Below are 17,997 nucleotides of genomic sequence, written 5' to 3'. Positions count from 1 at the left end.
ACCCTATAAAACCTGTGTCAACACAACAATGCATTTTAGGATATTTTCGTAAAATTATAATTTTTACAATATCACTTTACATGACATTAGCACATTTGGCATCTCATGATTCCTCCAGTTCTGAAGCATTTTATCAAGAGGAAATGGAGAATATCGGGTGCATATGGAAAGTACTTGGTACCCGCCTGGCAATTCCAATGCATTCTGGATATCTAGATTGACTCATGGTTTTTTTGCATGTAATAATAATCGGTTCCATTGTGGCATTTTCATGCCTGTTTATAATGTCCTGTCACCCTCCCACTGACTGACCTCTTCAGTATAGCACTGGGTGACAGGCACTGTTTTATGCAGAGGGTAGTATGCGTTCTGGCACACAGCTGAGAATCATATAGAAAGAACTTGCACTCGGGTGGAAATCATATAGAAAGAATTCAAACTTTAGTAGCTGAGCTCTAGAGCCCTCCTCAGAGTTGCTACAAACCTGGGACTCAGCCCCAGTCCCGTCTGACTTCAGACCCTGCAACTCGATTTGTTGAGAACAGAACGCGTCTCTGAGTACCCAACATGTGACTGCACACACTACTATATAAACTTATCTATTGCTCCCCGTCTGGGGGAGGCTGCAGTGTGTGGCTACCTGAGTTACTCAGATGAGGTAGCCTGCATGGAGTTACCGTGTTCCTCACTGTCTTTCCTTTGCAGAGTCACGAATGAGTGCATTCCTGCTGTGCAAAGTCAACTGCTGTCCCAGGCACCGGCTTCTGTTTGCTTTGCCTTTGCTGAGCTGTTTGTTCTATGAGAACAGAACTGAAAGCAGCAAGAGTGGGTAGGCTTCCCAGGCATCTGGGAACCTCACCGGAGCGCCTGTCACACAGACATGAAGACAGGGACCCAGGCTTGGAGGGCACTGGCAAAGTCATATCTTCTCTGCACTGCCCTGGGATGTCTCCATCTCTCTGGGTCCAGGTAAGTGACGGGTACACATGGTTCCCTGATCAGTTACACGGCAGAGAGCATGAAAACCACACCGTGCTGACCATCCCTGCCACATGCCTGTGGGCAGAGGGACATCTCTTGGAGCAACTTGCATGTGTCTGATAAAGTAAAATGAACAACTCCCTCTGAATTATTGTGGACCCAAGTGGCTGGCTTCAACAAAAACACCTGTTAAGGGACTGACATATTTAAATGAACTTTATCATGCTGAGAAGAATAGGAGACATGTTCTATATTCTGAGTGAAGCTTTGGTCTGGCTCTTCATGCATAAGAAGGATTATGATATATGAAAAATGAGCCAGTTCACATGAATGATCTGAATAAATGGCAGTGTCTTCCTCTACCCACCCAGCAGCCCCATATATCTAGGGTGAGTGGGTCTCTCAAACTCTTTCTTCCTCTCTTTACCCTCCACCCTCTCACAAATGTTTGTTCCCAGGAGCTAAACAACTGATTTATTGCATCCAAGTTTCTATTCATAGGATGTAAAAAGAGCTAAAGAAAATAATCTTAATCGGGCCTCAAACTTGGATTCTAGAGAAAGAGGTGCCTGAGTGTTGGCAATCTGGAGACCCTCCTTGTGCCTGAGCAGTTCCCACCACGAGATGTAGAAGTGCTTAGGTACCGGAGTGATCATGAGCACTCCTGTGGAAGGAGAGAGGTAAAGGTTTTTCTTTACTCTCTGACTGCTCCCCGATAGTAACCTCTCAATGGTGTGAGCAGCGCCACGCTGTGCCTACTGTCCTGAGCCTGGCATCGTGCTAGTCATCCTCTGTAGAGCACCTTCCCAGGGATCAAGATCATGAGTCTTCACCCACCAGACACCCCAGCACTCACCCTTAGAATCAGCATGACCCTCAACTTGGTGGACAGACTAACTGTGCCGCCAGGGCTTTTTAAGCATTTACTTGTGGGCACAGAGACGCCTGCAGTGCCCAGGGAGTTGTGCCGGGAGGAGAGGGCTCATATAACCCTCCCAGAGGCAGCATGTACTTGCAGGCGGCCCCTTGTTTATGATGGAGTGTGTAGAGCTGAGCAATTCCCTCACTCGTGTTCTCAGGGAGCAAGGCAGTGTGTGAGCAAACACAGAGACATGAGAGATGATACAGGCACAAACAGCAGTCAAGAGAGAGCAAGAGTGACTAGTTCTGGCAAGGGATACAGGTGCATCCATCAGGCACTGGTAACAGCATACACAAAGGCATGGAGGTGTGAGAGAGGCTGGCTTGTTCCCAAGGCTCCAGGTACATTTCAATCTCATTGGGTAGACACCAAGGTGAGAACTGGGAGGAGGAGGAGGAGGAGGAGGAGGAGGAGGAGGAGGAGGAGGAGGAGGAGGAGGAGGAGGAGGAAGAGGAGGAGGAGGAGGAGGAAGTAGTTAGGGCATGAAACCATATCCTTCAGGTGTAGAAGGTTTGAAGTGAAGGGGTAGCACACTGGGGTGTGGTCATTGTCAAGTTCTCTTTTAGGTAAGGGCCTTGGTTCCACCAGGTACTAAATGCAGGCTATAAAACGCACAGCTCTGTCCCAAGAGGAGCAGGGGTGGCCCCTTCTTCCCACTCTGGAGAAGGACAAACTGATCCCCAGAGGGGAGAAGAGAATGGCTCGCACTCAGTGAGCCTCCAGCCCTTCCTGAACCCTGGTTGAATATTCTGCTGTCTACCCAGGCTCCCCACATGCCAGTCCTGAACACAACATGCCTTTGAGTATCAGACACAGAAAGCAAAACGAAAGTATTCTCTGTAGGAGCAGAAAGTGTTGCAACCTCTTTCATATCATAAACTTTGTCATTTCATTGCTCAGGCCACACTGTCACGTGGCCTATTGATCCGTATTGATCATTACTCTGTTCCAGGCCTTTACTCTCGTCCCCACAGCCATTCTCTCACGGTTATAGAGAGAAGGAAACTGGGGCTTAAAGACCGTGTGGCTCTCAATGCTATTCAGTCCATTGGGGGCGTGTGTGCACAACGCAAGCATTCTTTTTTCTTCCTGCCTTTCACTAACACACTTCCCAAATCCACCCGACTTGCTGGACACCCAGGATGTTTCTCTTGGACACGGATTTGCTTCTTTGAGATGTTGCTTTAAATTCCGTGTCTGCAACAGCAAACGACAGAGAGAAATGGGAAACCTTTCCCCCAGAAACCACTCCCCCATTCCAGCAAAGTGGAAGATGCTGTTGGTAAGGGGATGCAGCTGCCGAACAAATTGCGTGTGACAAGAAAGTTGTTGTGTCAGGGCATTTCCACAGAAAGCCAAAATGTATTGATGTGCCCCATCCGTATAAGCTGAGGGCCGGGAATTTACTGCTGACCTAATCCTGCCGTGCTTGGTGGATCCATCTTTATTTTGATCAGAGAAAGAGAGGAGGAGATCTGGACCCAGACTGATATGCCCTAAGGCTGGCAACAACATTCTGTGCACCCCAAAGAAAGACATGTCCTTGTTGGCACCTCCTAGAAGGGACATATTTCCAGTGACGTATAAAATGCTGCTTATGCTAACTTTTTTTTTTTTTTGAAATTGCAAAATGTTGTTAGGATATAAATGTCCCTCAGAGGAATCAATGGCATGCAAGAGATGTTGTAGGGGATAGTCTGGATGAAAGAGGCAAACTAGGTCTCTTTAGGAATCAATGTGGATCTGGTTGGCATGGGTGGGCAGACGCCCCCGCGTCTGAGCAATAGTAGAAGACGATGCACTAGACCAAAGCAAAGCACAGGAAGGTGAAGCTGCACAGTGCACAGATGGACGAGAGAATTTGCAAGATGCTGGCATGACACACAGCGTGTCTGCGACAGTCGCTGGCCTCTGAAGAGGATGGTGAACAAACAGGACTGGGGCTAGCGTGGTACCCAGATGCCCAATTCCTGGAGATGCTCTCAGTTAAAGACTACACAACTGTGGCAAAAGATTGACAGGCTCAATGTGGATGTGGGGCCCTGGATGATTATTAATGTTGGTACTTCTTGAGGCAGTTTTATGCTACAGACGAGTTGGGCTTTGCATTCGTGTCTGCTAACTACATGTCAGGCTTTCATTACGGCCCTTCCATCCATGCTCCTAATATACTTTGACCACATGCACCCCCTCTATTATTCTTTCTTATCTACTTTCCCCATATGGAGGCATCTCAGCAGAAGCCAAGCCAGTGGGCTTGTTTCCATAGAAATTTCTCAGGGTGGAAGGCGCACATAGCCGCACACAGAGGTCTCGGTTGAACCTGTCGTTTTTGCCACTCCATGCCAATCTCAAATTCAAGATGGGGCTTGGCAGTAGCCTCTCTTTTAGATTTGCATTTTGCGGCACTAATGAACCGCACTTACCCGATGTAATTTACAAACATACTATTTATTCTGCTGATTATTTCATTATATTGCCACCTCCGTAATGGAAATTGGGTGTTAAAATGAGAGAGCTGGTGGTTATAGCTACGTCTTGCGCGTTCCCTCTGTAAGTCATCATCTTGCCCATTAACGGGCTCTCAGATCTTGGTGAGGAAAATAATTGTAACTCTTAATAGCGACTGTGCATGTTACTTATCCACTTGGTCTCCACTGTGGTCCCAAATTGGGGTGATACTTAGAAAAAAAACCCAGCATAACTGCTTTGTAGTTGAAATAGGAAGAAGGTATCCCACAGAGCTGTCAAATACATACTTAGAAGAAGCCAAATCACAGACAGTATTGTTTTGTCAAACCCGAGCAAATTAGTAGATAGGAGCCATCGGAGGGCCCCCGCTGGGGTGCAGCATCCTGCCTCAGTAACCACTTTCAAGTACCCACCTGTGGTTTCCAGTAGAGTCTTTGACCTTTTGTTAAAGATCCAACTTTACTAGGCAATTGATTTTTGCCAGTCTCTGGGGCCCGCCATGGAAATGGAGCTCACAGTAGTTAATATTATCCTCCTTTTAGGACTTCTGCCAAGTGAGAATGTGTCGTTAATGACCTTGTTTGGAGTGATGTCCTGTGTGTTTGACAGTGGAGGCTTTGTGATGTTCCCCCTAATGACTTAATCTTAGAGACAGGGAGGAAACAGGCCTTGCAGACACTTATAGAGACAGTGATGGGAGGTGACAGGAGTGGATACAGCTTGGATCCGCTCCCAGATATCATGGGGCAAGGGGGAGAGTGTATACTCAGGCTCAGACAGACCTAGGCTTAGATCTCAGGGCAACTGTATCCCGGGTTCACTGCATCAGGCTTGCTGTGTTGTTTTGAGCCAGTTCAGCATCTGTCCAGGTGACCTCATTCCATAGCTGCCTTCTAGCTTATCTGTGGGATGTGATGAAAGCATCAGAAAACATCTAGTGCAATGCTTAGGTCTGACATCCTAGGCCCTCAATAAATCTCCATTCCTTTCTTCCTCATACCTCCTTTTTAGCTTGCAAAGCACAACTTCCAAGGGCTCTTACACTGATATACACACTCACGGGAAGAGATAACAAGAGAATCGTAGTACATCTACCATGGTCTAGGTAGGGAAACTGAGGCACACACAGATGATATAATGAGCTCATTCATTCACTTGGCCCCGCTGTGTGCCATGGACTCAACAAATAGCCTGCCTTACATTTCGGACATATTTCATTTCCCAGGTTGCTTGTTGGCTCTGACGGGTGACTCCTCTGTCCTCTGCCCCATCTCTGTGCTTCTCTCATCTCCACAGATGTTTCATGACCTCCGTGGCTCAGTCTGACACCGGTTCCCTCCTCTTCTGTTTTCCCTGATGCCCCCCCTCCACACACACATTTCATGTTGTGGTAGTTGGTAGTTTGAATGATAATGTCTCCCATAGGCACAGATGTTGGAATACTTAGCCCCCAGTTGGTGGTGAGGCTTGAGTGGTCTTAGGGAGTGCGGTATTGAGGGAGTACATCACTGTGGCCAAGGTTCGAGGTTTCACAGCTTTGAGTCATTTTCAGTTAGCTTTCTCTGCTTCCTGCTTCTAGTTCAAACCCTCAGCATTCCCTGCAGATGTTCTGTCTGCTATTAGCTGCTATGCTTTCCCACCATAACGGATTCTTGGTCCTCTGGAAATTTAAGTCAAATAGACCCATCTGTAAGTTGCTTCAGCCATAGTGTTTTATCACGAGGATGGAGCAGTAGCTCATACATTTGGCCTGCTTCTCTCCAAAGAGACCAGTCACTGCCCCTCCTCACCTTCTCATGATCAGATTGTTTCTTCAGCACAGACCTCTCTTAGCGATTTCAGAGCCAGGTAGGAACTGTGCCTTGAGTGAGTTTCTGTGGCTCTCCCATGAGCACCTAGAGCTTAGCCTGCCTCTACCATCTTCCCCAACATCTCTGTCCTCCTATGTCCCCACCACTAGGCATTCAAGTAGGGTACCAGCATCAACATAAACTCTCTCATCCCCTCCCAGCCCATCCTTTTGCTGATCCCTTCCCATCACTTCCGCTTGAGAGCTTACTTCCCCATTCCTCTACCCTGGCCCTACAATGGTTTGAGTTCACATCATGCACAGGGTGAGGGGAGGGACACTCCTGCACCAGCTTCTCACCTTCTCCCCAGCTTCCAGACTCAATGAACCCATGCCTAACCTCTACACATCTTCAAACCCAGCTCCGGGTATGGGGCCTGCGTGCGTTAAAAATTGCTAAGATGCAAGATATGTTTCTCTCTTAAGAAGACCCCGTACCATATACCCAGAAGCCTGATGTCTTCAGTACCAATTGTTCTTGGCACATGTTTCGTGGATATTTAATCTGAAAAGACATCAACTAATGCAAACCCCTCAGCTTCAGAGGATAAAAGAGTGTGTTGCTATGATGGATTTCCTGTGTACCCTTAGTTCCTAAGAGTTTAAGGGCTCACCTAGTGACTATAATTTGTAATATAGAAACAGCCATGAAAGGGAATACATTTCAGCCACTGTATGGAGGAGAAGCATGAAGCTCATACAGACCAGAAATCGGATGGCATAAGTGACTGAGATACTGTCTTTTTTTCCAGAGTCCAGTACTTTTTTACCACAGTACTCCTAATGTCAGGCACTTCCTGGGGGCTCAGAACATATTTGTTAGATGAATTAGCAAGCACTGGAATGATAAATGGCCCACTCTGCCCTCATGCTCTGACCTGCATTTATGGAATGGGTGATTGACGGGTGGCAGGGAATGACTAATTCCTTTGGGATACGCGACTATTTCCTTACGATGATTTGTAGAGGAGAGAAGCCAGATTTCTTGGACACAAATGCAGCCAACCAGAGCCTCATTAAGAGCAGACAAGCACGGAGTGTTGATGTCCCCCCAGCACCCATTGACTGTGAGCTATCCAGCTGGTCTTCCTGGACGGCGTGTGACCCCTGCCAAAAGAAAAGGGTAAGATCTCAGGCCTTGGGTGGGCACTAAACTTCTGGGTGGGGGTGGGAGGTAAAGAAGGAGACTTGTCTTCAACATCTGGCAGAGGCGCTGATGGTGGTGACCGGCCATAGTCTAGCCTTAAAGATGTAAGCCGTCAGAGTGACTCTCCTTTCTCTATGCTTTCTCAAACAGCAAGCTGGTGCTTCCTTGGGTATTACCATGTTTTCCACACATCTGTCTTTGCCACGTCCTGCCTCTGACCTGTTCTTTCTATCCGCCATTCACGGTATAGCCAGGGAAGCTACCACAAAGCTACATCGGACCAAGTCTTTCCCCAAATGAGCCCTAAGAATCAAAGCCAGACTTCTGTGTCACCTACCCTAGCCTCATCTCTGTGATATATCAGCTCTTGAAACCTTCCAGCTGTGTTGCTCACTCTGTGTCTCCGTTTTTGATGTTTTCTCAGCCAGCAATGACCTCTCCCACTACCTTTACTCTCTGACACGACTCAGAATTTGATTCTCTGCTCCAGGCAACCTCTTCCATGAAGCCTTCCCTAACTGCTCATCAACCCTAGCTCCACTTAGGTAAAACAACTTTTACAGGCTTCTCCAGGTTCCCCCTACCCTATATCCTAGCATATATCATAATGTGGCTTTTATCATTTGCTGCCATAAACAGAAAACTTGTAAGTGTGCATGCATGTAACAGGTGTTTAATAACACTCATATTTGAGCTCATTCTGCTTTCTGACATCTTCGCAAGGAAAAGAAGGTGGCTTGCCACCTATTCTGTTAGACAGAGAGTCTTAGAGCAGATAAGTGGCTTCTTGGAGCCCTCTAGTAGCAGAAAAGCCTTAGCTCAGGCCATGGGGTCCGTCCTGATTTTTCTGCCAGTAGAGTTTGGCACCATTTGTCTCCATGGTGCCTATCCTTTGGCTCTCTTGCAATGGGAGAGCTGACCTGGGACCCCAGCTCTGAACAAAGCAGATATGCCAGAAAAAGAGAGAGAGAATGGTTGCCCATCCCTTAGCTCTTTGGGAAACTAGACCTATCATGGCAAAGACTCAGAAAAGGCTGAGAAAGCCAGCCCAGGGCAATTGTGCAGTTAACTGGATCAATGGGGAGAGCCCAGCACTATCGTTCTGTTCCCAGAGTAAGTTTTCTTGCTGAAGTTATCAACATTGATCCAATTATCTAGATAACTGCTCCATCTGCACCATACATCAGAAGGACTGAGCGTGAGCCAGCCAGTCAGAGCTTGTCCCTGTAACTCACTGTGGACTTCTTCAGTTGGCACCAGCCCTGTCTGCAGGCTCCATGGCTGGGGCTCAGGAAAACCTCTCAATCCAGACTTACAGGTGCATTTCCATCCTTCCCATACCTTCTCTGACTTAAGAGCCTGGGGATAGTTTTCTAAGAACCTACTACATATGTGTGGCTTTATTTGTATCCTTTAATTGAATTCCAGTATTTGTGCTTATTTGTAAAGTATAGTTTTATAATTTGATACCTATATGCACTGGGCAGTGATCAAGCCAGGGTAATTAGCCTTTCCCTCACTCAAACATAATTGTTTTTTTCTGCTGACATGTAGAGAAACTTGAACATCAACACTCCTAGTTACTTTGAGCTATGCAATTATTGTTGACTTATCTTCTGTATTATAGAGCATTAGAACCCCACACACAACGTGTTTTGATAATCAATAGCACCCCTTCTCTGTCCCTCCTTTCTTTCTAACTTCTTGCAACCTCTAGTCTATTCTCTACGTCTGTGATGAACTAGTGTTGCTTCTACAAATGAGTGAGAACCTGTGATTGACTTTCTCTGTCTAGCTTATTTCCCCTAACATGATGTACTCAGACTCCATTCATGTTGCCACAAATGACTATATCATCCTTTTATAGATGACTAGCATTCCATTGTCAATTATACCATTTTAATCCATTCATCTCTTGATGAACGTCTTTGTTGATTTCTTATTCTTGGTATGGTGAATCTTGTTGTAATAAATATGGGAGTTATGATCTACTTTTGATAAAATGCCATCATCACCTTTGGATGTATACTTAAGATTTATACTGTTGGCTCATATGGTAAATCTATTTTCAGGATTTTCAAAATTAAAAAAGAATTCTTCCTTTTTCTTTGTTCTTATCTTCATCCTCCTCCCCACCGTCTTCCCTTCCTCCCTCCTTTCTAGAGTCTCTGGTATTATTTTCTGTAATCCATGATGGCTATATTAACTTACTTTCCTATAAACAGTGCGTAAGGCCTTCCATTCTCAGTCTTTCTATCATTTATATAATATCATTTATACATATTTATAGAGATCATAGATCATTTGCCCCTTTAAAACTCAGATTATTAGAAATTTTCTGTTCTTTGAATTCTTTATATATCCTGGATATTAGCTTCTTGACAGATGAAGTTTGCAGATACTTTCCTCATTCAGTTTGTCTCTTAACACTGTTGATCATTTCCTTGTCTGTGCAGATACTTCCTACTATGACCTAATCCCATTTGTCTAGCTTTGCGTTTATTATCTATGCTATCTAAAGTCTTGTTTGCTCAATACTTAGGTATTGGAGTGTTTCCCCTGGTTTCTTTCAGTAGTTGTATAGTTTGAGATCTTACATTAGATCTTTGACACATTTTAAGCTTTCTTTTTAGTTTGTTTGTTTCAAAACAGGGTGTCTGTGTGTAGCCCTGGATGTCCTGGAACTCACTCTGTAGTTCCATAGTGGAACTGGCCTCCAACTCAGAGATCTACTTGCATCTGCCTCCAAAGTGCTGGGATTAAAGGTGTTACCCACCACACATGGCAATTTTTTTATTATAAGGGCCTTTCTAGTTTCAGTCTTCTACAGATATGTGTTCAGTGTTCATTCATTTGTTCTCTCTCTCTCTCTCTTCATATGTACTTGAATGTGTCTACACATACAAGGAGGTCATTCATAAGGCTCCATCTACATTTTTTGACAGAATATAGGAGCTCAAGGATGTGGATTTTTCTCACCTTGACTAAAAGACAGAGAGTTCAGGCCTATTCTTGCTCCTTCAAGGTTATTAACAAGAAGTTTGACCCAAGTTGTGGCTACTAGCAGGATGTATTGACCTAGAGTGTGGTTGCTTGATGCTTTGTATATTGAGAAGGTGATTACTTTTTTTGTTCCTTGTATTGTGGTAAAGAAGTCTTTTGTCTTCCCCCTCCTCTTTGGATTGGGGTATATAAAGTCTATGGGGGTATATGCAGCCAATTTCAGTTTTTACTGGTGCATTCTCCTGACTCTATCCTGTGTCTCTATCTTTAATCTTTAATTTTCCACCTGCCATTTCTTAGTCATCATACTTCTCTCCAAGCATGGATAAATAATCTAGGTAGTCTAGGTAGGACCCAGATGATGTTCCCGCCCTGACACGGGATACAGCAAATGGCGCCCAACATGGGTCTTATAAGAAATGGTGCCCTAGCCGGGCGGTGGTGGCGCACACCTTTAATCCCAGCACTCGGGAGACAGAGGCAGGCGGATCTCTGGGAGTTCGAGGCCAGCCTGGTTACAAGAGCTAGTTCCAGGACAGGCACCAAAGCTACAGAGAAACCCTGTCTCGAAAAACCAAAAAAAAAAAAAAAAAAAAAAAAAAAATGGTGCCCAGCATGGGCCTTACAAGAAATGGAGCCCAATGTGGGGCTTATGAGACTTAAGGTCTCTTACTTGTCTGAAATCACCAAGTAGGATAAACCGCCTGGCTGGGGAGTTTCAAGGTTATGTATGCCACACACATCCCTGGCACTACAAGTATATACTACCGCACCTGGCTTTCTATAACTGGGCTTTGGAGATTGAGCTGAGGTTCTCAAGATTGCAGGGTAAGCATATGAGTGATCTCCCTTGTATGCCCAGTTTCCAACACTGCTTATATTTTTTTAAACATACCCCTTTCTAGAGTATGTGTTCTTGTTGCCTTGAAAAGCTATGCTGGCTCTAAGTATGTGGAGTTACTTCTGGGTTTTCTCTCTGTGCCATCACCCGTGTGCATACTCATATATCTGTCCCATATTTTTTGATCACCTTTGCTTTGTAGTATGTCTTAAGTCTTGGGTTGTGATGCCCCTTGCTTGTTCTTTTTGTCCAAAATTGTTTTTACTATATTTTCTAGATGGTTTATGCTGCTATATAAACTTTGTGATTTTCCCCCCACGAGCTGTGTAAATATGGCAATTCATGTTTGACAGGGATTGCATTGAATCTTAGATTACCTCAGTTAGTGTGGACATTTTAACATTATTTCTTCTAACCCGTGAAAACAAATTGTCCCTAGTGTTCTTCATTTTCATTATGACAGTCTTTTACTTCCTACGTTAAATTTCTTTCTTCATGTCTTACCATTTTTGAGGATGTTATAAGTGGAGTTATTTCAAAGCTCCTTTTCAGCCTATTTGTTTGAAGCATAAAGAATGCCTTTGGATTTTGTGTGTTAATTTTATATCCTGCAACTTTATTGTACTTATCAGTTGCAGCAGTGTTTTGATGAAATCTTCAGAGATTTTACATACAAGATTGTGCTACTGACAAACAGAATCCTTTTACTCCCCTTTTCAATTTATCTGCCTTTTATTTCTTTCTTTTGCCTAATTGGTCAACCTTACACTTCCAGTTCTATGTTGAATAAGCATGTTATTTTGTCCTAGATTTTTGAAAATATATCTTCAACTTTTCCCCATTTAGTATGATATTTGCTGTGGGTTTGTCATATAATATATGGATATTCTATGTATATTGTATGCATAGTATATGTATATATTGTGTGTTCCTTATATACTTTATTTATTGATGTTTTCCTAGTTTGTTTGTTTATGTTTGTTCCTCAAAGTTGTATTGAAGGTCTAAGTCTACCTTCTAGCAAGAATGCGTCTTTAAGGAGAATGGCTGTCTATTCCCTTTTGAGTTTCCAGATCCATGGTACAGATGTCACATAAGGAGTGTCTTATGCTACACTGAAGGAGGCGGGTACTCTACTTATTTCCCACATGTTGTGACTGCTAGCATTAGAAAGCCACTCAAATGTAATCACTTCCTTCTGTGCCCCCTCTCCCAGCCTGGGATCCCTGGTGGCCGGCCCCACTCTGCCTCTTTCCAACTCCCCTCACTCTCCCTCTTGTACTCCTCTCCATCCATCTATGGTTTCTGGAATAAGAAGACACATCCTTTAGGCTATTAGTTTGACCAGAAACCTTCCTCTTCCCAGGTTGTTCTTGGCCATTCTTTTCCTGACCTTTGTCCGCATCTACCTGATATTCCTCCTCAACTTCTAGATCTCAGCCCCAATATCCTTACTAGAAGCCAGTCACTGTCTCTTATCTTTGCATTGGGGACTTCACTATGAAATTACAAGCACACTGCACTTGCCTAGTCTTGCATCCACTGCACTGTGTTGTCACTGTGGGTGCCTCTTGCCGTCAGCAGTGACCCTCTCCTCTTGAAGGCAGGTCAGAAGACTTAATGATGATTAAAAACAAACCAACAGGCAAGCAAGCAAAAAATCCAACCTTTTAAATATGGCATAGATGAATCAATATTCTCAGAATAAATGAATAAGAAGAGAGAGATAGCAATATTGATTCCTAAAATAGCGGACAATAAAAAGAAGAAGAATGACAGAAAATTGGGTACCTATTTTGTGCTAGAAAAACATGAGCTTGAGATGACATATAATTATATATGATAGAAATTAATACATAATTCATAATATATAAATAATGTCAACAAATATAGAATTATAGAATTTAAATTCTAAACTGTACATTTAGGTAATTCATTGCCCCCAGTTTACCGATGAGTAAATTTGGACTCCAAAGACAAAGCTATTTGCCCAACATCATACGACTAGGGAGTACAAGCATCAGTTGGAGTTTCAGAGCACATACTTTTTCACTTAAATCACACCTATGCCTTAACCAATACACGACAATATACAAATCACCCAGTGGAATAATTAAGCTAAGAGTTGGTTTATTGTTGAACTGAACTGACTATATGAAACCTGTATTGATTTTTTATTCCAACACCCATGCTGTTTTCACACTGAGCAAATCTTGGCAGACCACTGCAGAGACAGAGATTCAAGACAAGTGCCCCAAACTCAGGGGGCTGGCAGTGCAATTGGGGAAACAGTCAGAAAATTGCCGGTCTTGCATAGACACGCGAGGTATGTGGTGAAGGAAGCATAGGAATTGCACAAATAGCAATCAGCCAACCGTGTGCTTTTCATGCACCCCCCAGCTCAGCAGGTGACCATTCCCACCACACAGTATCTTCGCTCCTGAGGTCTCTGAGGTCCCATCATTGGCTCACCTTGTTTCTGTCCACTACAGTACAGACATGCTTACTTGCTCCGGCCCTCCCAGTTCCTTGGGGACTTGTGTGACTTCTCTGACAAGGAAGTTGAAGACTGTGTTACCAATCGACCATGCAGAAGTCAAGTGCGATGTGAAGGCTTTGTGTGTGCACAGACAGGTATGAGTGAGTGTGGGCATGGGGAGAGAACTTGAAAAGCAGAACGTAGCATGTGATGATGGAGGGACAGACATAGGATTCATGATCAGGGTTGTGGGGCAGGTCAGGGAGACCCCTTACTGTAAGCCTTAAGCCTCCTTTTCTGTGTATCACCCCATGAAAGCATGCCTACCGTAAGGTGGTATCATTATAATTCTCATTTTGCATCCTATGAAATTGAGGCAGGTCAGTGGAGGAGCTGCAGGTGAGAGTCTGGAAGCTCAGCTGTATTCCCTGACTCTAGAACTTAGACGTGCTGGAATCACAAGTTGTTCCGGGTCAGTCTTAATCTGACTGTGAGAGATAGAAGATCTTTAACCTCTTTGGATTTTAATACATTAATGTCAATTGAATGTTATATTTAGTTACTTTTCTATTGCTAAGATACCATGACCAAGGCAACACCTCTTAATCTTTCCCAGATAGTTCCACCAACTAAAGGCCAATTATACCACCACAGGGGTGATGTTCCTACCTTACAACGTGCTCATGAGCATCATGTGACAAATGGAGGTAAAAGCTCCCTGTCACATATTAGCTCTGCTACTGCTCTCAGAGACCTGGGGGCAGAGGGGGAGTAAAAGATGCCCAAACCGAAACAGGTGAGACCTGTGATCCCCATTACTTACCACCAAAGGCTTTGGAAACTTGGGCCTTGTGGTTAGCGCTTCTGCTTCAGTGAATCTACCATGAGTCCAAATGTGTGGTGGACTGAGTAAAAATGTTGGCCTTTTACAAGGAAGGACAGTGAATATAGATGAGAGGTGGGGAAACGGACAGAAGGAAGGAAGCAGCACACAGCAAATGATTATCTACTGCAGGACCTAGGAAAGACTGTTTCCCAAACTGATCCGCTTGTCTGATCCCGGGAAATCTGTGTCCATTTCTTCTCTCTCACAAACAGGGATACATCACCCTAAAGTCTCTAGAGGGAGTTCCATTCACTGTGGCCATGTGGATTGTGGTCTAGAGCTTCCAAAAGACAGACAGCGATTCTCAGAATGATCCCTGAGTCTTACTGCAAATGTAAAATTCCATCCAATAAATCTGAGAGGTTTTTTTTTAATACTGTACCCAAGGACTCGTTATAGCCAGTGTTCCATGGTTTTGCCTAGAGCCATAATGGCTGTTCATGCGGGCTTTACTTTAAATGCCTTGTAAGAAACATTTGAAGACCAGATCGTTATTTTTTTTTGCCTTCTATGACTGAAGGACATTGGTTTAAATGACCCAATATGTCCAAGGAAGCAGAGCCACCTGTCATGTGAACTTTATCTCCCTGAGAATGCACAAATACGAGAGAAAGTGAAGTCATTGAAAGAAAGTTGTCTGGGGGAAGATGATGGCTCTGAAGGCGATGTGTGTTAGGGAAAAGATGAGGCAGGTAAAGGTCCCATTTGTGCTGCAATGACTTCCTTCCAATGTGCACTTGCCTCTCCAAAGCACTTACTGCAGTCGCAATTGGCTTTGCCATGGTTTCCGTGAGCGGGTTCCGGTTTATTCCATCACTCACAACTGTGTCATGGTGGGATGATTGTGATGACTTCCACCTTACAGATGAGGGGATGGAGGCCAGGAGGTTGGTTCCCCAATACAAGATGTCTTAGCTGGTGCCATTCGGAGATGCCATCCACCACTTCTTCCTAGCCTCGGTGACAGGAGGAGGGGTGGTTTCAGATACCAACCTGCTTCTTAGGGACATTGACTTCCCCTACACAGGTGGTTCCAGATAATCCTTCCTCAGTGCTTTCAAAACTGTGGCACTGAACTCATTGGGGGTCAAAAAGAGGATGTACTGTTAGCATCATTTTCAGCCATGGCTGATACGCGAAGACTTATCAGAACAGGCCTAGCCACACGCCTGGCACCAGCTGTGGCTTTGCCTCTCATCACAGCCACGTGAGTGTGGTCCCCTCTCTCCATCCCAGGGAGGTGTGTCAATCGCAGACTCCTCTGCAATGGGGACAATGACTGTGGAGACCAATCAGATGAAGCGAACTGTAAGAGGATTTATAAAAAATGTCAACAGGAAATGGAGCAGTACTGGGCGATTGGCAATCTGGCCAGCGGGTGAGTTGCTGCAGTCACGCTGGGCGGATGGACGGGCACAGTGTTAAATGGAATTCTGAAGGATGGACAAGGGGCTGGAAAGGGACACTTACTTGCTCTCCTTTCTAGAATAGAAAGCCTGTAGTGTATTCCATGCATTTTCTGAGGTGTACTCCACATTGTTCCAGAAGCACATGCCGTGAATAGACATGGGTCACAGGAGGGTTGACCCAGGAACACTAAAACAGTTGAAGGGCTGGGGTGAACCTTATTCTTAACTCTTACAATTTGTTGTGTCGGGGGAATTCTAAGCATGGCTCTAGAATCCTACAGACAACATACATCATAGGTTTGATCTAGTTCTGTCCCTAGTTCCCAGCATCCTCCACGCGGAAAAGAAGGGACTTCTGAGCACTTCGTAAAGCAATGATTTTCCAGGCTAGATCTGTAGTCCGTGTGTGTCTCAGCTCCTGGGGATATAAGTATTAGTCCAATCTTCTGTAAGATCAAAGGAGCAAGGTCAGAAAGGGCCAAAGAGGCCCAGTATTCATCCTACTTTCTTGCCATGCCCTGTAACATCTAAGCCATCTAAGCAGATGGATGGGTGAGACCAGCTCTTTCTGCACGATAGGAACCACCAGAAAGAATGCCACTGGAAAGAAAGGCAAGGAATACGACTAGAATTTATCTCCTCCTTAGACAACTGCCTATTTTGGCCCTTAAAGGTGTGTGTGTGTGTGTGTGTGTGTGAGAGAGAGAGAGAGAGAGAGAGAGAGAGAGAGAGAGAGAGAGAGAGAGAGAGAGAGACTGAGAGACTCTTCACTTGAATAGGAGCTCTTCTCAGGGCTGAGACCCTCCAAAGATAAGTGAGTTCCAGGGGTCAAAGCTAGGACTAAGCAGAGAAGACATTCAAAGTCAGTAGTGGAGTTTCAACTAAGCCGATAGGAGAGCTACTTCCCCTGGAAGAAGCAGAATACACAGGCGGAAGAACAAAGTCCTGAAGCCAGGGCTGTGTTGCTAGCTGTGTTGGGGAAGGTCTGAGATGAAAATGCTAAGCTGGCAAGACTAGGGAAATGGCTTAGTAGTCAAGAACTCTGGCTGCTCTTCCAAAGGATCTGGGATCAATTCCCAGCACCTACAAGGTGGCTCACAACTGTCTTAGAGGATTTGATGCCTTCTTCTGACCTCTACACACCAGGCATGCACATGGTCCACAGACACATAGAAGGGCAAAACACTCATACACATGAAATAGCAATGCAAAGTTCTAAAAAGAGAGGGTTGAGTTGGCACAAGCCAGATTCCCAGGACCTTGCTTGTGGAACCAGGAGTTCTGAGTTTCATTCAGTGGGATCTGCTAAGTTCCAACAGAGGTGACACAACCCCGAATCCTCAGCTTTCCACCCTGTCTGTGCCTCCCTTCCAGGATAAACCTGTTCACAAATACTTTTGAGGGTCCAGTTCTTGATCACCGGTACTATGGTGGTGGATGCTCCCCTCACTACATCCTGAACACCAAGTTTAGGAAGCCGTACAATGTGGAAGGCTACACCCCACAGGTAAGGGACAGCCAGGCAGCTGCTGCTGGCAATGAAGGAATCACTGACCGAGCACTCTAAAGCATGCTAGCTCTGTAGCTTGTCTGTGCCCCTTTTTCTCTTGGAGTCCCAGTGTCTTCTGGTAGCAAGTGGGCGTACCCTAGCACAAGACCTTGTGCTGACAATGTCACCTATCACAGCAACAAGAGTTGTGATAGCGGTAATATCAATACAGTGAATCAATAGCTCCACTGAAGACGGAGCATGGGATCTGGCGTCACACAGTTGAACTGGTTTGTCTGCTTGTCACCTACACAGTCCTAAATGCTCAGCACCTCTATTGTCCTGTCTTTATGTAGAAGTTACAACCTTCAACCGTGAAGTGACACGGTCAGTGAGATGATGTGGCTGAGCGGACAGCATCACACCTGCTATCACAGAGAGCCCTCGGCTCATGCTAACACTTGTTCCCATCACTCCATGCCCTTGCCTCTCAAGCCAGGCCTTGAGCTCAGTACTGAA

The 17,997-nt window shown here is 45.0% G+C and overlaps 1 protein-coding gene across 2 annotated transcripts in view; it reads left to right on the top strand.

The window, feature by feature from the left end:
• Positions 1-838: 838 nt before the first annotated feature.
• C8b (complement C8 beta chain) overlaps positions 839-17,997 on the top strand; it is a 38,104-nt gene continuing 20,945 nt past the window's right edge. For both annotated transcript variants that reach the window (XM_057785234.1, XM_057785233.1), the window contains exons 1-5: positions 839-969; positions 7,191-7,347; positions 13,708-13,849; positions 15,817-15,958; positions 17,364-17,496. In XM_057785234.1, coding sequence (XP_057641217.1) covers positions 881-969; positions 7,191-7,347; positions 13,708-13,849; positions 15,817-15,958; positions 17,364-17,496 — 663 coding nt within the window. In that variant the 5' untranslated portion in view covers positions 839-880. The remainder of the gene's footprint in view (positions 970-7,190; positions 7,348-13,707; positions 13,850-15,816; positions 15,959-17,363; positions 17,497-17,997) is intronic.

The sequence above is a fragment of the Chionomys nivalis genome, chromosome 11 (assembly GCF_950005125.1).
Source record: "Chionomys nivalis chromosome 11, mChiNiv1.1, whole genome shotgun sequence".
In the NCBI taxonomy this organism is placed as follows: Eukaryota; Metazoa; Chordata; class Mammalia; order Rodentia; family Cricetidae; genus Chionomys; species Chionomys nivalis.
The sequence above is the reverse complement of the archived record's forward strand: the minus strand, read 5'-3'. Positions and strand labels throughout refer to the sequence as shown.